Source organism: Salmo salar, chromosome 23, assembly GCF_965601325.2.
Source record: "Salmo salar chromosome 23, fSalSal1, whole genome shotgun sequence".
Classification (NCBI taxonomy): Eukaryota; Metazoa; Chordata; class Actinopteri; order Salmoniformes; family Salmonidae; genus Salmo; species Salmo salar.
The window spans coordinates 27360278-27385736 of record NC_138313.1 but is presented as its reverse complement, the minus strand read 5'-3'; the positions used below and the strand labels follow the sequence as shown (position 1 = coordinate 27385736).

The following is a 25459-nucleotide window of genomic DNA, read 5'->3' as shown; positions in this document are numbered from 1 at the left end:
TCCGGGCAGTCGGGCCACTCTGGCAGACCCGGGCAGTCGGGCCACCCTGGCGGCTCCGGGCAGTCGGGCCACCCTGGCGGCTCCGGGCAGTCGGGCCACCCTGGCGGCTCCGGGCAGTCGGGCCACTCTGGCATCTCCGGGCAGACGGGCCACTCTGGCATCTCCGGGCGGGCGGCTCTGGCGACTCCTGACTGGCGGGCGGCTCTGGCGACTCCTGACTGGCGGGCGGCTCTGACGACTCCTGACTGGCGGGCGGCTCTGGCGACTTACGACTGGCGGGCAGCTCTGGCGACTTACGACTGGCGGGCAGCTCTGGCGACTTACGACTGGCGGGCAGCTCTGGCGACTTACGACTGGCGGGCAGCTCTGGAGACTTACGACTGGCGGGCAGCTCTGGCGACTTACGACTGGCGGGCAGCTCTGGCGACTTACGACTGGCGGGCAGCTCTGGCGACTTACGACTGGCGGGCAACTCTGGTGACTTATGACTGGCGGGCAGCTCTGGCGACTCTTGACTGGCGGGCAGCTCTGGCGACTTACGACTGGCGGGCAGCTCTGGTGACTTACGACTGGCGGGCAGCTCTGGTGACTCTTGACTGGCGGGCAGCTCTGGTGACTGTTGACTGGCGAGGCTGGGCTGACGCACTAGACTCCTGATGCGTGGGGCTGGTACTGGACGTGCCAGCCTGGAGACACGCACCTCAATGCTAGTGCGTTTAGCGGGAAACACCGGACCGTAGAGGCGCACTGGCGGTCTTGAGCGCAGGGTTGGCATCATCCCTTCAGGCTCGATGCTCACACTCCCCTGGCACATGCGGGGCGCTGGTACTGCGCTTACCGGCCTGAAAATGCCAGGCCTCACCACAGCACCTACCCCAAAGCACGGGACCTGTCCAGTGTGTTTTCTTCCAAAAAGGGTACGGGGAGTTGGCCTGGGTCTCCCATCTCGCCCCGCCAAACAGCCCTTGTGCCCCCCCCAATTTTTTTTATTGGGGTTGCCTCTCGGGCTCTACCTGCCTCCCAGGCAGGTTGTCGCAGTGCACCCGCAATTGCTCCCATGTCCAGTCAATCCTCTCCTCCAGTATTTCCAGCGACCAGGAATCCATCACCTCCCGAGCGCGCTGCTTCCAACTTTCCTCCTTCACTTGCCTCTGTCCTCTTCTCCGCTGCTTGGTCCTTTGGTGGTGGGTAGCTCTGTCACAGAAGTTGTCATGGAGAGAAGACCAGGGCGCAGCGGGTATGTGGATACTCATGGTTTTAATTTCAAAAGAGTAAAGTATTCACTGACAAAACAATAAAGATGACAACAGCAACAGTTTTACAGGCTATACAAACGCAGTGCAAAAACAACTGCCAACAACCCCAAAGAAAAACACACACACCTATATAGGACTTCCAATCAAAGGCAACTCAACACACCTGCCTTCAATTGGAAGTCCCAATCACCAACACAAACATTCACACACACAAAAATTGCCACGTCCTGACCCCAAAACTAATACAATAGCTCCATCTGCTGGTCAGGACGTGACAGAGAGGTACAGTTGAAGTCAGAAGTTTACATACACTTAGGTTGGAGTCATTGAAACAAGTTTTTCCAACCACTCCACAAATTTCTTGTTAGCAAACTATCGTTTTGGCAAGTTGGTTAGGACGGTTAGGCATGACACAAGCAATTTTTCCAATAATTGTTTACAGACAGATTATTTCACTTATTACTCACTGTATCACAATTCCAGTGGGTCAGAGGTTTACATACACTAAGTTGACTGTGCCTTCAAACAGCTTGGAAAATTCCTGAAAATGATGTCATGGCTTTAGAAGCTTCTGATAGGCTAATTGACATCATTTGAGTCAATTGGAGGTGTACCTGTGGATGTATTTCAAGGCCTACCTTCAAACTCAGTGCCTCTTTGCTTGACATCATGGGAAAATCAAAAGAAATCAGCCAAGACCTCAGAAAAAAATAGTAGACCTCCACAAGTCTGGTTCATCTTTGGGAGCAATTTCCAAACGCCTGAAGGTACCACATTCATCTGTACAAACAATAGTGCGCAAGTATAAACACCATGGGACCACGTAGCCGTCATACTACTCAGGAAGGAGACGCGTTCTGTCACCCAAGAGATGAGTGTTCTTTGGTGCGAAAAGTGCAAATCAATCCCAGAACAATAGCAAAGGACCTTGTGAAGACGCTGGAGGAAACAGGTACAAAAGTTTCTATATCCACAGTAAAACGAGTCCTATATCGACATGGCCTGAAAGGATGCTCAGCAAGGAAGAGGACACTGCTCCAAAACCACCATAAAAAGCCAAACTATGGTTTGCAGCTGCACATGGTGACAAAGATCTTACTTTTTGGAGGACTGTCCTCTGGTCTGATGAAACAAAAAATAACTGTTTGGCCATAATGACCATCGTTATTTTTGGAGGAAAAAGGGGGAGGCTTGTGTTGGTTCCGTTTTTCTGTGCTCCGTTTTATTTAATTATCAAATAAGGAACACTCAAAATGTGCACTTATAAATCATAACAATTTTAATCAAAATACAGCTGTAGACAGAAGTCAAAGATCAAACATGAGTTCTGCCCCATAGAAAAAGTCCAAGTTGCTTTTATCATGCTTGTAGTCAACCCCCTGTGATGTCATTACCTGCTACTCCTCAGACCAAGCCCATGCATACACAGCTATACAAACTTGCAAGAGGTACAATGTTTCCAGTGTTTTCTAAGGCCTCAGCAGTAAAAGCCCATTCCCCCAAGTTGATTTATAGAGGTATGTCTGACTGGCCTCTTATCTCTTCTACTCCCCTGCAGGGCTCTTTGTTTATCTTTGAAATGCTTTCTCACAGACCAAGTTAAACAATTTAAAGGCAATGCTACCAAATACTAATTGTGTGTATGTAAACTTATGATGCACTGGGAATGTGATGAAAGAAATAAAAGCTGAAATAGATCATTCTCTACTATTATTCTGACATTTCACATTCTTAAAATAAAGTGGTGATCCTAACTGACCTCAGACATGGAATTTTTACTAGGATTAAATGTCAGGAATTGTGAAAAACTGAGTTTAAATGTATTTGGCTAAGATGTATGTAAACTTCCAACTTCAACTGTAGATGTTAGTCTCCCCTGTCCTCAGCTTTTCTCAACCGAACAAAGGAACAGGATGCCATTTATAACCCCCCACCCTAGCCTGGGGTTGACCAATCAGAAGTCCTTGCAGTACATCTGGCCAATGGCCAAATAACAAGTATTCTGCTCCCGACTCAATGTACAGAACATAGCACACGTAGTTCTGAGTTCAGGAGTGACATTCCACAGATTCTAAACAGATGTTGAACTGAAACCCAACTCTGATTTACAATTCCCTATTGACCATTAGTACTATATTTAGTTATTAGTACTCTCGTCCTCTCATCCTCTCAAACTCTCAAACTCTCAAACTCTCAAACTCTCAAACTCTGTGTTGTGTATTTATCCTCAAAATATTCTTATACCACAACAGACCGATGCTTGCACTAAGACAACACTCAATGAGCTGTATACCGCCATAAGCAAACAGGAAAATGCAAAAATTAAAGCAGGAAGCACCAGTGGTCAGATGAAGCAGATGCTAAATTACAGGAATGTTTTGCTAGCCCAGACTGGAATATGTTCCAGGATTCTTCCGAGGGCACCACATCAGTCACTGGCTTCATCAATAAGTGCATTGATGACGTCGTCCCCACAGTGACTGTACGTACATACACCAACCAGAAGCCATGGCTTACAGGCAACATCCGCGCTTAGCTAAAGGGTAGAGCTGCCGCTTTCAAGGAGCAGGACTCTAACCCAGAAGCTTATTAGTAATCCCGCTATGCCCTCCGACGAACCATCAAACAGGCAAAGGGTCAATTCAGGACTAAGATCGAATCGTACTACACAGCTCCGATGCTCGTCGGATGTGGCAGGGCTTGCAAACCATTACAGACTACAAAGGGAAGCAGAGCCGAGAGCTGCCCAGTGACACGAGCCTACCAGACGAGCTAAATTACTTCTATGCTCGCTTCGAGGCAAGTAACACTGAAACATGTATGAGAGCATCAGCTGTTCTGGACGACTGTGTAATCACGCTCTCCGCAGCCGATGTGAGGTCAACATTCACAAGGTCAACATTCACAAGACTGCAGGGCCAGACAGATTACCAGGACGTGTACTCCGAGCATGCGCTGACCAACTGGCAAGTGTCTTCACTGACATTTTCAACCTGTCCCTGTCTGAGTCTGTAATACCAACATGTTTCAAGCAGTACACCATAGTTCTTGTGCCCAAGAACACTAAGGTAATCTGCCTAAATGACTACCGACCCGTAGCACTCACGTCTGAAGCCATGAAGTGCTTTGAAAGGCTGGTCATGGCTCACAACACCATTATCCCAGAAACCCTAGACCCACTCCAATTTGCATACCGCCCCCAACATATCCACATGATACAATCTCTATTGCACTCCACACTGCCCTTTGACACCTGGACAAAAGGAACACCTATGTGAGAATGCTATTCATTGACAACAGCTCAGTGTTCAACACCATAGTGCCCCCAAAGCTCATCACTAAGCTAAGGATCCTGGGACTCAACACCTCCCTCTGCAACTGGATCCTGGACTTCCTGATGCGTCGCCCCAGGTGGTAAGGGTAGGTGACAACATATCCACCACGCTGATCCTCAACATGGGGCCCCTCAGGGGTGAGTGCTCAGTCCCCTCCAGTACTCCCTGTTCACTCATGACTGCATGGCCAGGCATGACTCCAACACCATCATCAAGTTGCCGATGAGGCCCTAAAAATTGTCAAAAACTCCAGTCACCCTAGTCATAAACTGTTCTCTCTGCTACCGCACGGCAAGCGGTACCGGAGTACCAAGTCCAGGTCCAAGAGGCTTCTAAACAGCTTCTACCCCCAAGCCATTAGACTCCTGAACATCTATTCAAATGTCTACCCAGAATATTTGCATTGCCCCCCCCCCCTCCCACGCTGCTGCTACTCTCTGTTATTATCTATGCATAGTCACTTTAACTCTTCCTACATGTACATATTACCTCAATTACCTCGACTAACCGGTGCCCCTGCACATTGACTCTGTACCGCTACCCCTGTATATAGACTCGCTATTGTTATTTTAATGCTGCTCATTAATTATTTGTTACTTTTATTTATTTTTATTTTTGTTTAGTAGGTATTTTCTTAAAACTGCCTTGTTGATTAAGGGCTTGTAACTAAGCATTTCACTGTAATGTAATACCCGTTGTATTCGGCACGTGTCAAATAAAATTTTATTTGATTTGAAAAATACACTGGAGTGGTTTACCAAGACGAAATTGAATGTTCCAGAGTGACCTAGTTACAGTTTGGACTTAAATCAGCTTTGAAATATATGGCAAGACTTGAAAATGGCTGTCTAGCAATGATCAACAACTAACTTGACAGAGCTTGAAGAATAAAGAAATAAAGAAATAAATGTGCAAAGCACTTAGAGACTTACCCAGAAATACTTACCCAGTAATCACTGCCAAAGGTGATTCTAACATGTATTGACTCAGGGTTGAATACTTATCTAATCAAGATATATTAGTGTTTAATTTTTCCTAAACGTTTTAAAATAGTTTTTTCTTCCACTTTGACATTACAGAGTATTTTGTGTAGATCGTTTACAAAAAATTATAATTAAATCAATTTGAATCCCACTTTGTAACACAACAAAATGTGGAAAAAGTCAAGGGGTTTGAATACTTTCTGACGGCACTGTCCCAACCCAATAAATGGAGCCCCACATTGTTGTTCCACACCTGAGATTTATGAGTGTAAATCAAGTTTTGACATCATCAACAATGCATGATTTATACAGTCCTTTCTCAAGACAGGATTTAGCCCTATATGGACATGCATGTCTCTGGCTCTGTTCCTTCCTACAGTCAGAGATTATTTATCCATTAGTAAGAATGGGACGCCGTGGGAAAGGAACCTGTGGCGGGTGTTGAGGCAGTGCAGAGCTACCTATGGAGATGTGAACAGTGTGGGCTACAGTACAGAGACCCTCCACACACCCTGAGTGCCAGAGGACAGAGGTGTTGCTGCAGGTGTCAACATTCCTCATCTCCAACAGCTCTCTCAATTACTGGCGCTATTCATGTATGTGGTGAAAAACAAGAAACCTGCCCTTCTATTCATTATGATCTAAAGGTGGTTTTACCAAGATCCCAAGCAATTGCTTACAAGTCAACATGGTTATGACTAGCTCTTGACTCAAGCCAGCGTAAAACATACTGACTTTTGTTCCATTGACCTGTGGTCCACCTTGTCTACGTGCTGCTACACCTTGGGGAGCTCAGGGCTTTGTCAGATAGCAGCGTTCAGACAGTGGTAGTTTTTAACAAGCTATTAGGATGTACCACAGTCATGAGCTAGGCAAAGCCTAGCTGACTGACTACAGGAAGGAAACAGAGTTCAAACACACATCCCCAGTCTCACAGTTACACACATCTCTCTATTACTTACTGAGGCCAGGGAGCCTATTCTGTTCTCTACCGCCATGTGACATGTTCCCTTGTCCATGATTCGTCAAAAACCGTAATGTAATTTGAATCTGAACTTCGGGAACACAATATAGGACTATAGTGTAGATACTGGAAAATCTGAACCTGAAAACCAAGTTAATCTGTGTTCAATAAGAGACAGAGAGAAATAGTATTGATTAGCTCTGGGCCAACATGAGAGGGGAGAGTGGATCAGGTACGGCAGTAACTGGATTCTGTATCAGAGAAGGCAATGAAAACAATAGAAAAGAGAAGCATGTGTACTCAAATTTGTTTTAGCAGAACGCAATGAAGTGGGTGGCATGGTTTGTTTGTGAGTGACTTACTGAATTAGTAAGAGTCTGTGTACACGTGTATGTTTGACTGAGTGTGTGTGTCTGTGTACAGTACGTGCATACGGTGTGTGTTCCTGTAGAAAGGAATATGAAACAGCAAACAGTATTAGAGAAAGTCTGCGGGCCCTTTTAACCAGAGCACTCACATTCTCTCCTTCCACTGTTTTTCTTCACTCCATAATAAATTCCATTCACCATAATGTAAGTCAACATAATACAATCAAGGCAGCACTAAATCTGCTTCCAACAAGTGAAATAAAGAACCATGAAAGCAGCGAGCAGAAAGTATGGCCTGGCATCTATGCTCTGTGGGTAGGCCAACCATAAACTGTGCTACACTGGTAGTCAAGCAGTGAAAAGTACATCTTTAATTAAAATCAATGAAATGTATTTTCCACTACCTTACTGAAGATGTGTTAAGGTAACATTTCTGTGAATCTCAATCCCAGGGTATCTATGATTGTAACTGCATGATTCCCCTGGTGAGATCAGTGGTTTCCAGAGGTTGTCTAGCTATAGCCTATGGCAAGCAAGCTCTCCGGTGTAGTAAACCCCCAGGCACTTTCATTATCAAATTAGCATTTTGATAAAATGATGTCCTTGTGTCCGCAACGGAGTCCTTTTGCCAACACAAGGCCAGGGGACTTCAACAGTCGTGGATTGGCAGCTAATTGATTCTGGCTCTGAAAGGAAAATCATGAGGAACAAGCTGACAAAATGCTCTTGCTATCTTGTTTAAAATGTTACAGTTTTAGTTTATACTATCAACATAGTTGTGTTTTTTTATTTCTAAATGAAGGTATTCACCATACATTGGCACCTGCTGATGTCCAGTTACTAATAGCCCTAGGCATGAATGGATTGGAAGTTTTATTATATTGTTTTGCATCACCATCATTAACGAGCATCAGAGGTTTCAATAGGCTGCCTTTCACATTCACAGTGACAACTACTCCACTGTGATATTAGCATGAGGTGGGGGAAGAGGCATTAATGACGACAATTGATTCAGCTGGCCGAGGGAGGTAGAGGGTAACATGATTGAGTTTGTTTGAGTTGGGCAGGCACATGATCAGATCAGGGAATTACTACACCATATGTCTGCGCTCCTCCTGAAATAGACACTGCCTTCTGCAACATAACACCAGCCAGGTACAGTATTGGTAGTTTGGTACTGGGATGTGCTGAGGAAAATGCTTGGTGACATCATCTCACTCAAACAGAATGTGATGTATGTATGGAGAACAGGAGGAGTAAACTCTTAACCTGGTCCTTGATACGCTAATACAACTGCTCCTCCCAGTCTAGCCACTGGCCCCTTTACATGTTGTATTTAATGAATCGAGGTACAGTATAATATTGAGGCAGTGTTATGCTTTGTATACTGTAATATGAACAACTGGCAGCAGCAGGTGGGGAGAGTAACAGTATATAGGATAGTATTCTTATCCCTCAGATCAGGGAGATTCCCAAGAGAATGTGTAATGAATTGGAAATCAAAAGTTGTGAAGCAACAATCAGACATGCAAGAATCATCCCAATATTCTGTAGTGTCAACAACATCATCTCAGTAATTTCATGTTGCTTGCATAATCTGAGAGAGAAAAGCAGAATGGAATGAAAGTCTCATACTAGCTTCCACGAATCTAATCGGAAATCATCCGCTGCATGGAGCAGAAATTCCAGATGATTCAGTCAAAATAATTTGCACTCAGTATAATGTAACGACCGTCGCAATGAGGGGACCAAGGTGCAGCGTGGTAAGTGTTCATCTTGATATTTATTTTTACTCAGAACACTTAAAACAAAATAATAAACAATGGAAACGAAAGCGCACAGTTCTGTCAGGTAAAACAGAAAACAAAAATAAGATCCCACAACTCAAGGAGGGAAAAGGGCTGCCTAAGTATGGTTCCCAATCAGAGACAACGATAGGCAGTTGCCTCTGATTGGAAACCATACCTGGCCAAAACATAGAAATATAAACCATAGAATGCCCACCCCACACCCTGACCTAACAACATAGAGAAATAAACCGTCTCTCTCAGGTCAGGGCGTGACATATAATGTACATTGAGTGTACAAAACATTAGGAACACCTTGCTACTATGGAGTTGCAACCCGTTTTGCCCTCAGAACAGCCTCAATTTGTCAGGGCATGGACTCTACAAGGTGATGAAAGCATTCCATAGGGATGCTGGCCCATGTTGAATCCAATACTTCCCACAGTTGTGTCAAGTTGGCAGGGTTTCCTTTGGGTGGTGGACCATTCTTGATACACACGGGAAACGGTTGAGCGTGAAAAACCCAGCAGCGTTAAAGTTCTTGACACAAACTAGTGTGCCTTGCACCTACTACCATACCACGTTCAAAGGCAGTTAAATATTTTGTCTTGCCCATTCACACTTTGAATGGCAGACATACACAATCCATGTCTCAATTGTCTCAAGACTTACAAATAATAATTTAACCTGTCACCTCCGCTTCATGTATATTGATTGAAGAGGATTTAACAAATGACATTAATAAGGGATCATAGCTTTTAACTGGTTTCACCAGGTCAGTCTAGGTCATGGAAAGAGCAGGTGTTCCTAATGTTTTGTACACTCAGCGTACTGTATCTCCCAACACACTTAAAATTATTTTCTGAATGCTATCACCATTTCACTATTGTCCTGATGATAATTCACAGATTATTGTTCTCAGTCTGAATGCATCCAATCTGGCATAAAGAGTGCAACTGATAACTCGAAGAATAGTAGCAGCTTAAAATGTCTGCCAGCAACATCCCAGCTCAGCCAAATCATGTCCATGTGTTTAGGATGTAATTGAGTGTGATTAAATAAGGAGGGTCAGTGGGAAGAGGGTAGTAGTGAGGCAGTGGAGGCAGGTGACTGGGAGATTAAGAGTATAATTGACCTGATCTCACTTTGCAGCCCATTCACTGCACTTAATTACCCTACTCTCTTGGCACAGACACACTCCTACTCTATATGCTGTGTGTGTGTGTATCGATATGTCATGCTTCATTCATTTGATTCCTCAAGTACAGTGTGTAATCAATTGGGTTCATAAACACAGAACAGGGAAGCAGCTGTAAAAGGATGTTTGAGTGCGTCCCACAGCAAATATCAGACAGTTTAACCTGTTAGGGCTAGGGGGCAGTATTTGCACGGCTGGATAAAAAAAATGTACCTGATTTAATCTGGTTACTAATCCTACCCAGTAACTAGAATATGCATATACTTATTATATATGGATAGAAAACACTCTAAAGTTTCTAAAACTGTTTGAATGGTGTCTGTGAGTATAACAGAACTCATTTGGCAGGCAAAACCCTGAGACATTTTCTGACAGGAAGTGGATACCTGATGTGTTGTATTACCTTTAAACCTATGCCATTGAAAAACACAGGGGCTGAGGAATATTTTGGCACTTCCTATTGCTTCCACTAGATGTCACCAGCCTTTACAAAGTGTTTTGAGTCTTCTGGAGGGAGATCTGACCGAACAAGAGCCATGGAACGATGATGTCCCATTAGACACCTGGCGCGCGAGTTCATGTTGGGTACCCTCGTTCCAATACGTTATAAAAGAGAATGCATTCGTCCACCTTGAATATTATTCATGTTCTGGTTAAAAAAGGCCCTAATGATTTATGCTATACAACGTTTGACATGTTTGAACGAACATAAATATATTTTTTCCCCTCGTTCATGAAGTGAAGTCCGGCGGGCTTAGATCATGTGCTAACAAGACGGAGATTTTTGGACATAAATGATGAGCTTTTTTGAACAAAACTACATTCGTTATGGACCTGTGATACCTGGAAGTGACATCTGATGAAGAGAATCAAAGGTAATGGATTATTTACATAGTATTTTCGATTTTAGATCTCCCCAACATGACGACTAGTCTGTATCGCAACGCGTATTTTTCTGGGCGCAGTGCTCAGATTATTGCAAAGTGTGATTTCCCAGTAAGGTTATTTTTAAATCTGGCAAGTTGATTGCGTTCAAGAGATGTAAATCTATAATTCTTTAAATGACAATATAATATTTGACCAATGTTTTCTAATTTTAATTATTTAATTTGTGGTGTTGACTTGACTGCCGGTTATTGGAGGGAAACGATTTCCTCAACATCAATGCCATAGTAAAACGCTGTTTTTGGATATAAATATGAACTTGATAGAACTAAAAATGCATGCATTGTCTAACATAATGTCCTAGGAGTGTCATCTGATGGAGATTGTAAAAGGTTAGTGCATCATTTTAGCTGGTTTTATGGTTTTGGTGACCCTGTCTTTGAATTGACAAAACATTACACACAACTCTTGTAAATGTACTGTCCTAACATACTCTAAATTTATGCTTTCGCCGTAAAACCTTTTTGAAATCGTAAAACGTGGTTAGATTAAGGAGATGTTTATCTTTCAAAGGGTGTAAAATAGTTGTATGTTTGAAAAATTTGAATTTTGACATTTATTTGGATTCAAATTTGCCGCTCTTGAAATGCACCTGCTGTTGATGGAGTGCACCACGGGTGGGACGCCTGCGTCCCACCTAGCCCATAGAGGTTTTAAGTAATGACTGGTAAAAATAGGTGTCTAGGGTAAGGAGAGGTACAACAATGTCTGTGTCCCCAATGACGCAAAGGGTTTATTCAATTCAACCAAGCAAAGGCAAAATCAAACCATTGTATCAAAGGATGACATAACCAGGTCAAATAATAGGCCTATTTTCCCCAGTCAGAGGACAGGCCATGGTTAGAGAGAAATAGATGTGACTCACGTTGTAGAGCACGGTGGTCCAGCCCTCCATGGTGATGCACTGGAAGACAGTGAGCACAGCAAACAGGATGTTGTCAAACTGGGTGATGCCGTCGTTGGGGCCGATCCAGGTGTCATGGCAGGTGTACTTGTCAGGGCACTTCCTTACCCCACACGGGAACTCTGACTCAGACTTGTCCACCGTCTCATTCTCTGACAGGGGGACAAGAGAGAATGAACTTCCTCAACTGGTTCATAATGACCATATTGAGTCAGAGTCCATTAAATGCTCCGCAGGCTAGGCTGGAGATTTAACAAAAGGATGCAAACCAGAAATCAATCTAACTAATCGTGTTTTTCCAATGAGAGATGGGATGACTTTATAGAAATGTCTCACTTGTGAGAAATGACTCGCATCTACTGGAGATGCATGAATAAGTGCTACAATAGGATGATTATAGTGTAATGCATGACTCAATCAATGAAGTGAGCAGCAATAGCAACTCTCTGTGTAAAAGTCCTTTCCTGAAAGATGACGTTATTAATATGCTATTTGACTTGTGCAATGTGTGATTATAATAAATTGACTCTCTAAAGCTAATAGTCAGGTAACTAAGGCCCCCTTGTACAGTGAGGTCCCCACATAACCTTTATGATGACATCATCTGAAACATTACACTACAGCTGCACTATTAGAGCTAGAAACACAAGCATTTCACTGCACCAGCGATAAAATCTGCAAATCTGTTTACGCAACCAATAAACTTTTGATTTGATTCCAGAACACTCTCCCCTGGCTAGAGTCATGTGACTTAGTCAGCCAATCACAGGCTGTACCTGGTGGGGATCTCAAACCCCCAACATAGTATGTGCTTTAGTTGGACACAGAGGTGCAGAGAGACAGATCACAAGAACTCACCACCATAACTCCACTCATACTGGATATTTCCTGACCAATGACCCAAGCCCAGCTCAGTTAATCCCTAACATTGTGTCACGGAGTCATCATAATGCTTTAGCAAATGTACATTATACTAGGGGCGTTGGTAGACACAATGTAAGTAACCTAATTTATTTCGTTCTGAATGCTTCTGCTGATCCTACAGCTATTGTATGCAGCAATCATGTGTCTACTGTATGCACCAGATTCATGATGTTAGCACTGAGGCTGTGTGCCCTAGTAGGAAGTCCACTGTGGGCAGCTTACCCTGCACTAACATAAATAACATGAGAATATCTACTTCTGCTAAGCTTCCCAGTAAAGCAATGAAAACAAGCAGGCATCCCAGAAAAGTCCTCAAAATAGCCCACATTAACATATGTAGCTTAAGAAACAAGGTTCATGAAATGAATAACTTGCTAGTAACAGATGACATTCATATTCTGACTATCTCTGAAACTCACTTAGACAATACATTTGATGATACAGCTGTAGCAATACAAGGTTATAACATTTACAGAAAAGACAGAAATGCCAGTAGTGGAGGTGTTGCTGTTTATATTCAGAACCACATTCCTGTAAAGATTAGCGAGGATATCATGTTAAATACTGTTGAAGTAATATGGTACAGGTTTATCTGTCTCACCTAAAGCCCATTATTGTGGGAAGCTGCTATAGACCACCAAGTGCTATCAGTCAGTATCTGGATAATATGTGTGAAATACTTGATAATGTATGTGATATAAACAGAGAGGTATATTTTCTGGGTGATTTAAATATTGACTGGCTTTCATCAAGCTACCCACTCAAGAAAAAGCTTCAAACTGTAACCAGTACCTGCAACCTGGTTCAGGTTATCAGTCAACCAACCATGGTAGTTACAAACAGCACAGGAATGAAATCATCAACACGTATTGATCACATCTTTACTAATGCTGCAGAAATGTGCTTGAAAGCAGTATCCAGATCCATCGGATGTAGTGATCACAATATAGTAGCCATATCTAGGGCCTAATATAGTGTATAAGAGATAATATAATAGGTTTTGTAGTGATTCCTATGTTGTTGATGTAAAGAATATTTGTTGGTCCGTGGTGGGTAATGAGGAGCAAACAGACGTTGCACTTGACACATTTATGAAATTGCTTATCCCAGTTACTAATAAGCATGCACCCATTAAGAAAATGACTAACAACTGTTACATCCCTGTGGATTGATGAGGAATTGAAACATTTTATGATTGAGAGGGATGAGGCAAAAGGAATGGCAAATAAGTCTGGCTGCACAACCGATTGGAAAACGCACCACAAATTGAGAAATCATGTGACTAAACTGAATAAAAAGAAGAAACTACACTATGAAACAAAGATAAATGACATAAAGTAAAATTACACATAGTAAAAAGCTTTTGAGCGCCATCAATGAAATTTTGGGAAAAAAGGCCAACTCAGCTCCCTCATTCATTGAATCAGATTGCTCATTCATTACAAAACCGACCGCTTTGCGAAGTACTTTAATGATTTTTTCATTGGCAAGATTAGAAAACTTAGGCATGGCATGCCAGCAACAAATGCTGACACTACACATCCAAGTATATCTGACCAAATTATGAAAGACAAGAATTGTAATTTTGAATTCCGTAAAGTGAGTGTGGAAGAGGTGAAAAAAGTATTGTTGTCTATCAGCAATGACAAGCCACCGGGGTCTGGATGGAAAATTACTGAGGATAATAGCGGACAATATTGCCACACCTATTTTTTATTTTTTTAATTTATTTTATTTAACCTTTATTTAACTTGGCAAGTCAGTTAAGAACCAATTCTTATTTACAATGACGGCCTACCAAAAGGCAAAAGGCCTCCTGCGGGGACGGGGGCTGGGATTAAAAATAAAAAATAAAAAGTAGGACAAAACACACATCACGGCAAGAGAGACACCACAACACTACATGTTTGTTGCATCTCGTTCCAGTCGCTAGCTGCAGCGAACTGAAAAGAGGAGCGATCCAGGGATGTGGGTGTTTTGGGGACCATTAACAGAATGTGACTGGCAGAACGGGTGTTGTATGTGGAGGATGAGGGCAGCAGTAGATATCTCAGATAGGGGGGAGTGAGGCCTAAGAGGGTTTTATAAATAAGCAACAACCAGTGGGTCTTGTGACGGGTATACAGAGATGACCAGTTTACAGAGGAGTATAGAGTGCAGTGATGCGTCCTATAAGGAGCATTGGTGGCAAATCTGATGGCCGAATGGTAAAGAACATCTAGCCGCTTGAGAGCACCCTTACCTGTCAATCTATAAATCACGTCTCCATAATCTAGCATGGGTAGGATGGTCATCTGAATCAGGGTTAGTTTGGCAGCTGGAGTGAAAGAGGAGTGATTACGATAGAAGAAACCTTACGATAGAAGATTTAACCTGTTGGGTCTAGGGGGCAGCATTTGCACGTCTGGATAAAAAAAATGTACCCGATTTAATCTGGTTACTAATCCTACCCAGTAACTAGAATATGCATATACTTATTATATATGGATAGAAAACACTCAAAAGTTTCCAAAACTGTTTGAATGGTGTCTGTGAGTATAACAGAACTCATTTGGCAGGCAAAACCCTGAGACATTTTCTGACAGGAAGTGGATACCTGATGTGTTGTATTGACTTTAAACCTATCCCATTGAAAAACACAGGGGTTTAGGAATATTTTGGCACTTCCTATTGCTTCCACTAGATGTCACCAGCCTTTACAAAGTGTTTTGAGTCTTCTGAGGGAGATCTGACCGAACAAGAGCCATGGAACGGTGATGTCCCATTAGACACCTGGCGCGCTAGTTCATGTTGGGTACCCTCGTTCCAATACGTTATAAAAGAGTATGCATTCGTCCACCTTGAATATTATTCATGTTCTGGTTAAAAAAGGCCCTAATGATTTATGCTATACAACGTTTGACATGTTTGAACGAACGGAAATATATTTTTTCACCTCGTTCATGACGAGATGTCCGGCTGGCTTACATCATGTGCTAACGAGACGGAGATTTTTGGACATAAATGATGAGCTTTTTTGAACAAAACTACATTCGTTATGGACCTGTGATACCTGGAAGTGACATCTGATGAAGAGAATCAAAGGTAATGGATTATTTACATAGTATTTTCGATTTTAGATCTCCCCAACATGACGTCTAGTCTGTATCGCAACGCGTATTTTTCTGGGCGCAGTGCTCAGATTATTGCAAAGTGTGATTTCCCAGTAAGGTTATTTTTAAATCTGGCAAGTTGATTGCGTTCAAGAGATGTAAATCTATAATTCTTTAAATGACAATATAATATTTTACCAATGTTTTCTAATTTTAATTATTTAATTTCTGACGCTGACTTGACTGCCGGTTATTGGAGGGAAACGATTTCCTCAACATCAATGCCATAGTAAAACGCTGTTTTTGTATATAAATATGAACTTGATAGAACTAAAAATGCATGCATTGTCTAACATAATGTCCTAGGAGTGTCATCTGATGGAGATTGTAAAAGGTTAGTGCATCATTTTAGCTGGTTTTATGGTTTTGGTGACCCTGTCTTTGACTTGACAAAACATTACACACAACTCTTGTAAATGTACTGTCCTAACATACTCTAAATTTATGCTTTCGCCGTAAAACCTTTTTGAAATCGTAAAACGTGGTTAGATTAAGGAGATGTTTATCTTTCAAATGGTGTAACATAGTTGTATTTTTGAAAAATTTGAATTTTGACATTTATTTGGATTCAAATTTGCCGCTCTTGAAATGCACCTGCTGTTGATGGAGTGCACCACGGGTGCCCCAAGAGGTTAACCTTAGCCTGTAGCTTTGATATGTGCTGAGCGATGGACTTGCCATATCTTCAATTTAACCCTACTAGAAAGTGTGTGACCTCAGGTCTGGAGGGAAGCAAAAGTCATTCTGCTACCCAAGAATAGTAAAGCCCCCTTTACTGGCTCAAATAGCCGACCAATCAGCCTGTTACCAACCCTTAGTAAAGTTTTGGACAGACTTTCAGCACGCTTATAGGGAAGGACATTCAACATGCACAGCACTTACACAAATTACTGATGATTGGCTGAGAGAAATTGATGATCAAAAAAGATTGTGGGGGCTGTTTTGTTAGACTTCAGTGCGGCTTTTGGCATTATCGATCATAATCTGCTGCTGGAAAAACTTATGTGTTATGCCTTTACACCCCCTGCTATATTGTGGATAAAGAGTTACCTGTCTAACAGAACACAGAGGGTGTTCTTTAATGGAAGCCTCTCCAACATAATCCAGGTAGAAACAGGAATTCCCCAGGGCAGTTGTCTAGGCCCCTTACTTTGTTCAATCTTTACTAATGACATGCCACTGGATTTTAGTAAAGCCAGTGTTAATGTATGCGGATTACTTAACACTATAAACGTCAGCTACTATAGCAACTGAAATGACTGCAACACTTAAAAAAGAGCTGCAGTTAGTTTCAGAATGGGTGGCAAGGAATAAGTTAGTTCTAAATATTTCTAAAACTAAAAGCATTGTATTTGGTACAATTCTTTCACTTAACCCAAAACCTGAACGAAATCTTGTAATAAATCAGGTGGAAATTGAGAAAGTTGAGATGACTAAACTGCTTGGAGTAACCCTGCATTGTGAACTGTCATGGTCAAAACATATTGATATGATAGTAGTTAAGCTGGGGAGAAGTCTGTCCATAATAAAATGCTGCTCTACCTTCTTAACAGTTCTATCAACAAGGCAGGTCCTACAGGCTCTAGTTTTGTCGCACCTGGACTACTGTTCAGTCGTGTGGTCAGGTGCCACAAAGAGGGACTTAGGAAAATTGCAGTTGGCTCAGAACAGGGCAGCACGGCTGGCCCTTGGATGTACACAGAGAGCAAACATTAATAATATCACTACTTGTATTTGTGAGAGGTTTTGATATGTTGAAAGCACTGAGCTGTCTGTTTAAACAACTAGCACACAGCTCAGACACCCATGCATACCCCACAAGACATTCCACCGGAGGTCTCTTCACAGTCCCCAAGTCCAGAACAGACTATGGGAGGCACACAGTACTACACAGAGCCATGACTACATGGAACTCTATTCCACATCAGGTAACTGATGCAAGCGGTAGAATCAGATTTTAAAAACGGATAGAAATACACCTTATGGAACAGCGCGACTGTGAAGCAACACAAACATAGGCACAGACACATGCATACACACACATGATAACATATACTGCTGCTAGAATCCTGACTAGAACCCCAAAATTTGATCATATTACTCCAGTGCTAGCCTTCCTACACTAGCTTCCTGTTAAGGCAAGGACTGATTTCAAGGTTTTACTGCTAACCTACAAAGCATTACATGGGCTTGCTCCTACCTATCTTTCCGATTTGATCCTGCCGTACATACCTACACGTACGCTACGGTCACAAGACGCAAGCCTCCTAATTGTCCCTAGAATTTCTAAGCAAACAGCTGGAGGCAGGGCTTTCTCCTATAGAGCTCCATTTTTATGGAATGGTCTGCCTACCCATGTGAGAGACGCAGACTCTGTCTCAACCTTTAAGTCTTTATTGAAGACTCATCTCTTCAGTAGGTCCTATGATTGAGTGTAGTCTGGCCCAGGAGTGTGAAGGAGAACGGAAAGGCACTGGAGCAACGACCCGCCCTTGCTGTCTCTGCCTGGCCGGTTCCCCTCTCTCCACTGGGATTCTCTGCCTCTAACCCTATTACAGGGGCTGAGTCACTGGCTTACTGGTGCTCTTCCATGCCGTTCCTAGGAGGGGTGCGTCACTTGAGTGGGTTGAGTCACTGACGTGGTCTTCCTGTCTGGGTGGGCGCCTCCCCTTGGGTTGTGCCGTGGCGGAGATCTTTGTGGGCTATACTCGGCCTTGTCTCAGGATGGTAAGTTGGTGGTTGAAGATATCCCTCTAGTGGTGTGGGGGCTGTGCTTTGGCAAAGTGGGTGGGGTTATATCCTGCCTGTTTGGCCCTGTCCGGGGGTATCATTGGATGGGGCCACAGTGTCTCCTGACCCCTCCTGTCTCAGCTTCCAGTATTTATGCTGCAGTAGTTTATGTGTCGGGGGGCTAGGGTCAGTCTGTTATATCTGGAGCATTTCTCCTGTCTTATCCGGTGTCCCGTGTGAATTTAAGTATGCTCTCTCTAATTCTCTCTTTCTTTCTTTCTCTCTCTCTTTCTTTCTTTCTTTCTTTCTTTCTTTCTTTCTTTCTTTCTTTCTTTCTTTCTTTCTCTCTCTCTCTCTCTCTCTCGGAGGACCTGAGCCCTAGGACCATGCCTCAGAACTACATGGCATGATGACTCCTTGCTCTCCCCAGTCCACCTGGCCGTGCTGCTGCTCCAGTTTCAACTGTTCTGCCTGCGGCTATGGAACCCTGACCTGTTCACCGGACCTGCTACCTGTCCCAGACCTGCTGTTTTCAACTCTCTAGAGACAGCAGGAGCGGTAGAGATACTCTCAATGATCGGCTATGAAAAGCCAACTGACATTTACTCCTGAGGTGCTGACCTGTTGCACCCTCGACAACTACTGTGATTATTATTATTTGATCATGCTGGTCATTTATGAACATCTTGGCCATGTTCTGTTATAATCTCCACCCGGCACAGCCAGAAGTGGACTGGCCACCCCTCATAGCCTGGTTCCTCTCTAGGTTTCTTCCTAGGTTTTGTCCTTTCTAGGGAGTTTTTCCTAGCCACCGTGCTTCTACACCTGCATTGCTTGCTGTTTGAGGTTTTAGGCTGGGTTTCTGTACAGCACTTTGAGATATCAGCTGATGTAAGAAGGGCTATATAAATACATTTGATTTGATGATAACATACGCACTATACACACACGCACACATGGATTGTGTGTTGTAGATATGTGGTAGTGGAGTATGGGCCTGCGGGCTCACACTTAGTGTGTTGTGAATTCTGTAATGAATGTATTGTCATATCTTTAACATTGTATAACTGCCTTCATTTTGCAGGACCACAGGAAGAGTAGCTGCTGCCTTGGCAACAGTTAATGGGGATCCATAATAAATACAAAATACAAATCCTCCACCCTGGACTTCCTAACCATGTGTTAGTGTGTGGATGACAACACAAGCACTTTCACCTCGTCCATCAATCCACTTCATATTCCTGTGTGTGTGTGTGTGTGTGTGTGTGTGTGTGTGTGTGTGTGTGTGTCTGTCTGTCTGTCTGTCTGTCTGTCTGTCTGTCTGTCTGTCTGTCTGTCTGTCTGTCTGTCTGTCTGTCTGTCTGTCTGTCTGTCTGTCTGTCTGTCTGTCTGTCTGTCTGTCTGTCTGTCTGCCTGTTGTGTGGTAATACATGTGTGTTTTGTACATCTGTCTCCTACTGGTCATTCACCCTTCTAACCCAAGGGCCCAGGCCGATTGTACCTACTGGTCATTCACCCTTCTAACCAAAGGCCCAGGCCGATTGTACCTATATCCATCGCTAGTTGGTGGCACTCTTTTTGAGATACAGTTAGATATTGTATTAAATCTAATATCTTTGAAATGCAGTAAAGGAATACTAGAATGCATTATATAACTCTTTAATGTAGCAATCCACTGAAACAGTCTGTCAACATCAGAGGACATTTTGTGACCAAGTCAAGCCATGAGTGATATTGAACCCTCAACAAAAGATGAGTTTATGTATTCATCAGGTGAGGACAATCTATTCGAAAATCCCATTTGAGAGGACAGTTCATTTCATTATCTTCTCTATCTGTGACAACTCAATCCCTGTCATGTGAAAAACTGAAGGAACATATCCCACAGTAAGCTTGTTATAAGACCACACTACCTGAATAGCAAATTACGTTCAGGCGTTAACCCTTTATGTAGATCTTTGTAAATAGAACTGTGTAACCCACTTAACTATAACGTGATCCGTGCAGCGAGGCAATAACATATATGACTTTATAATTAGTCTAGGTATTGAGCTGCTATATTGTGGGGTTTAATTACATAGGCAGTCATTGTGGCTGTGATTACACTTACAGGTGCAGCCAAGCATGGTATTGTGTGTTTCAGGTCTGTTGCGTAACACAGTTGGGTCGTTCCAAGAAAAGAGTGCCTTTTGTGTATTTTAAGTAGAAATTGTGCACCAATATTGAATTTTAAAAGTCTGTTATATTAATTGAACTGCCCTTTAATATAGATCACATGGAGAATTCAATAAATCCATTTTTTTATATGAATAAAGGCTTGTTAAAGTGCAAAATTCAGCATTGTGACATGTCCCTCTGTCAACCCTGTGTCACTTCTAGGAAGATTTTAACCCACTTAAGTTCCACCATCATTGTAAAGCCCTAGCTATTTTGTTGCTTAGAGAAAGTCATTTCTGAAGATTATTATTAATTTCATATGATTAGTGATTCATTTACATATGTCCCTCATTTTAAAGTCAACCCTGTTATGTGAACTTAATTATCTTTTTAATATCTTGACTATTCCTTAAAAAAAAAAAAATCTAGAGAAACATTGAACATCTACTAGTCAAATCATAGAGTTAAAGCAGGTGAGCTGGTTCTACTCTTTCTGGCCATTTTCTGGTGTTTTGTGGTGGAAAACGTAGTGGGTCGAGCAGAACACGTCAACCCTGTTACCCACAGACAGGCTAGAAATGTTTTAACAATTTCATATTTTGTTGTGAAGCTTGCATTCAATTGCCACTCCCTGTGGCGTACTACAAGCTTCCATTCCCCCTGTCATAAGGGGATTTTTGGCTGATTTAAGAAGAAATCGTCAACCCTGTTACAGTCAACACTGTTACAGTCAACACTTACTTTATCTGTCACTTAATTGGCAATTACTAAAGTCATTTTTTTATTTACCCTCTTGAGATGGGGGAAAAAAGTTTTTTTAATGAAGTTGAACATGTGCTCTTTATGACAGAATGTTTATGACAGAAGTTACACTTCCCAAAACAAGGCACCGATTTGGTGGAATGACCCAGCTATTACCAGCCGGACCAGCATTCAGTACAACAGTGAACCATTACAGGACGTTTGTATGGCCTATCATTACAGCTGAGGGATGCCTCGCAGAAAATAATAATCTGCTTATTGTATAGACGCAGTATAAGCCTGCTGAGAAATGATCAGCTTGAAGAATGTTTATGATGATGTACCCGAAATGTTTACATATAACAGAGTTAATGATCACCTCAGCACGATATTAATGTAGGTGTTTAAAAAGATTCAATGAAGCTAAGTGTTTAATTATGCAAGCATAGGCTATAAGCAAAGTAAAGGTATAAAAAAATGGAACACAACAGATTCAGCCTCATATAAAGTGACACCAACTGCTACAGAAGCAACCCAAATTGATATGCAGAACATTGAGTGCCCTGGATTACTGTAGACATAAGGGGATCTCGCTAAAGCCCACTCTCTGTCTGAGAGTGTTCCAAATGGTCCCTATATATTCCCTGGTCAAAATGTAGTGCACTACAAAGGGAATAGGGTGGCCATTTGGGACGCATGTTCTGTCTTACCTAGGATATTGGGCATGGGCAGACAGGTGTTGTGGAGCTTCCCGCTGTAGAACTCCAGGCCGATGATGGCAAACATGAGAATGGCGAAGAAGAGCAACAGGCCAATCTGGAGCAGCGGCACCATGGCTTTCATGATGGATTTCAGGACTATCTGCAGGCCTGGTCACACACAGAGAGATAGAGAGACAACCGTCATGTGTCGTCAGTGCCAACAATGAGTCACAGCTCCAAACAATTATGGATGGGAAGTGTGGGAACCACTTAGAGCAGATAGTGTCAGCACTCTCACTTTGGCTAATACAACACTTCCACGAAGACATTGTTGCCCGGTTCCTTATTTTAGGAGTGGTTTTCAGTTTGACTCTGTTGTGGTCTGCCAACAAAATAACTCATTAGGGATGAACTTTACAGACTCCAAATTAAGGTTGGACAGAGGTACTGCAATCGCCAGAAGAACAAGTAAAGATAGATATACTGTACAGAATTCCAAATATATACTGTATATATAGACAGAGCAGATCCATGGACATCCATCCAGTACATGTGATCTGGTGGTGTACTCACTGGGGATTCCAGAGACCAGTTTGAGGGGTCTGAGCACACGGACGGCCCTCAGGGTCCGCAGGTCCACTGGGATGTTCATGTGAGCTCCCGCTGTGGCCAGAATCCTGCATGCACGCACACGCACGCGCGCGCGCACGCACACACACACACACACACACACACACAGATGATTATTAAATCAGTTATACAGCGTTAATATCCCATTAATATTTCAAAGAGAATGTAATATGTGAAACATTATCTTTGTCTGGATCAGGTATTGCATGATACATTTCTGTGTGTAGATCCAGGACCTGTCATGACTGAACCTATCCCATAGTGGGGGTGGGGGTGGGGGGGTAATGAATTGGCACTGGTTCGTCTAGATAAAGTACTTGTAGTATTCATTACATCAGTTTCCCAGATAAACATGACACTTCATCATTACACAGTCTTCTTGTCTCTAATTAAACTCAAATTGTGCACCGCCCTACAGGACTCCCAATCACAGCCAGATGTGATACAGCCTGGATTCGAACCATGGACTGTAGTGACATCTATTTCATTGAGATGTAGTGTCTTAGACCGCTGCGCCACTAAGGAGCCAAGGATATTAGGCTATTAGCTTCTATATCTTAAAAATGTATGAATGAGTAATACTTGAATCTTAAAAACAATGAAATAGCATTGGTCAAGATTCAAGAAACATGATTGACAGATCAATATTTCAGTGAAATGGTCCATAGGTGTAATTCTGCTCCTACTCTGTTTAAAGTTAACACTCGGCAGCTATCCTAGCACTTCATCTCTGGGTCTTATCATCTGAGTCATCTGTCACATGTGTGCAGCTAACCACATTAGTTATATTTTCTCATCAGACTGGAGTACAATGAGACCAGCCATTACAGATGTGACCCACTCAAAAGGTTCAGGAGCAGCAGGGAGGGGAAGGCGCTTCTAGGGTTCAAGCAACCTGGTTTCACTGGTACACCAGGCAGTGAATGCAGGACAAAACAAGTCCTATTTCTGTCTGCACTGTGTAGGAGGAAGGCACTGACAAATTCTATTTAGGAAATGAAGACTGCAGCTTGTACGAGGAAGAGAGAGAGACAAGGTTCCTGTCTGTGTAAGTGGGCGTTCCCTCTCTCACATGAGCATACTTTCCCGCTCGCATGCTCAGAAAAAAAAATTGCCTGTTAGATGTCTTTCTCTACCCCCCGGATAAATGGTGCAGTCCACAGGCTCTAAGTAAACATCAGCTAGTACCTGGAACAGATGTGAAGCAGCTCATTATAACATGTAAATGTTATCCTTTCTTTGATGCGCCTCCTAATAGGAAGCAACTTATTGGAGATGCAGTGCAGCAGGTAAAATAGACATAAAGGAGGCTGGTGTGTCCTGGCCCCTCCTCTCCTCCTTCATCGCTCCTTCTCTCCTCTATGTTATAGTGGCACTATGCTGTGCACACTTGGGGGGGGGGGGGGGGGGGGACCGGAGCCTCCGCCCCCTATTTTCACCTCACCCCCTTTCTCTCTTACACACTTCCAGTGCGATTCACTCCACACCATAATAGGAGATATAGACAACCCCTGGTCACCCCTCTCACTGCTTTTGACCTCATTCATTTCTGCCCTTCCCCTCTCTTTGCCCAGATCTGACAGCACGTCAGTGTTGCAGATGATGCAGCTGCAGTTGATATGACTTCATAAAACATAGAAGTGATCACTTTTTTCAACCATTGTTAGGCCTATATCTCAATTTTGTCATTTCCTATTAACTGTGTCACACAGACATAATACAGATTATGTTGAATATGGCACAGATCCAATTATAGTCTGAAAAGAAGAGCTACAGCCATATTTTGGTGAGGATTAGCCACATCTAGGATGTCAGGACACTGGGGTGTCAGCCATTTTAATTAAGACTGGAAAGAGCTATTAAAATAGCACGTCCATACAGAGATGATATTATTCCATCTGGGATGAGCTGAGAACAGACAGAGCCTCCTCCCCTTCTCCAAATCATTACCAAATCTGGGCTGCTCTTTAGTTGTTATGGAGACGGGGGGATCTAGGAGCTAAAAATGTCATCCCCATTTAGTCTGCTGATGGACTTCCTGCTCAGGCACACACCCTTGTGATTTGTGAGAAGCCAGCCAGGTGAGCTGTATTCTAGTCTGGTCTATATTAGTGGACAGAGAGAGTGGCCACTGGGCAGGTGCACGTGTAGGCTAGGTACATGAGCTCGATGAGACATAGTTACAGCCTTCCAGTCCCATTCAACAGAAGGCATTATAAAATAAAGAGCAAATCTATGTGGGTGGTGCACATTTCTACAATTCAGTATTCCATTCAGCAAATACAGTTTACACAACAAAATTCAGAGGCAACAGCGTTGGCTTTTTAAAACGTTGTCAGCCTGGGAGCATAATGCGGCATGTTAAAACCCTGTGAGGAGTAAGGACACTGTGGGAGGCTTCAGAAGGAATGGAGGCTCTTTCTTTGTGCTAGAAAGCAGAGCAGTGTGGGAGTACCTCAGCAACACAAAGCCTGGGTAAGGACAAATCCACTGTCAGTTTCACTGCATGCCAGGGAACAATCTACTGTCACTGACTTTACTACATCATGCCAGAAAACAAAAAGCTGTTCACTTTGGCACTCAGCTGCAGAATTCACACTCATTACTGATCCTATACTTCTCCATGTCTGATAATTATCTGCTGGTATCGACGATGTGACACAACTGTAAATCCATAGACAAGT

The 25459-nt window shown here is 42.9% G+C and overlaps 1 protein-coding gene across 1 annotated transcript in view; it reads right to left on the bottom strand.

Annotated features, from left to right (window-relative positions):
• LOC145863047 (voltage-dependent R-type calcium channel subunit alpha-1E-like) overlaps nt 1–22797 on the bottom strand; it is a 30312-nt gene extending 7515 nt beyond the window's left edge. The window contains exons 1-3 of the mRNA XM_082968241.1: nt 22719–22797; nt 22155–22313; nt 11702–11892 (exon numbers count right to left, since the gene is read on the bottom strand). Of these exons, the coding sequence (XP_082824367.1) occupies nt 11702–11892; nt 22155–22313; nt 22719–22797 (429 nt within the window). The remainder of the gene's footprint in view (nt 1–11701; nt 11893–22154; nt 22314–22718) is intronic.
• Between the last annotated feature and the right edge of the window lie 2662 nt (nt 22798–25459).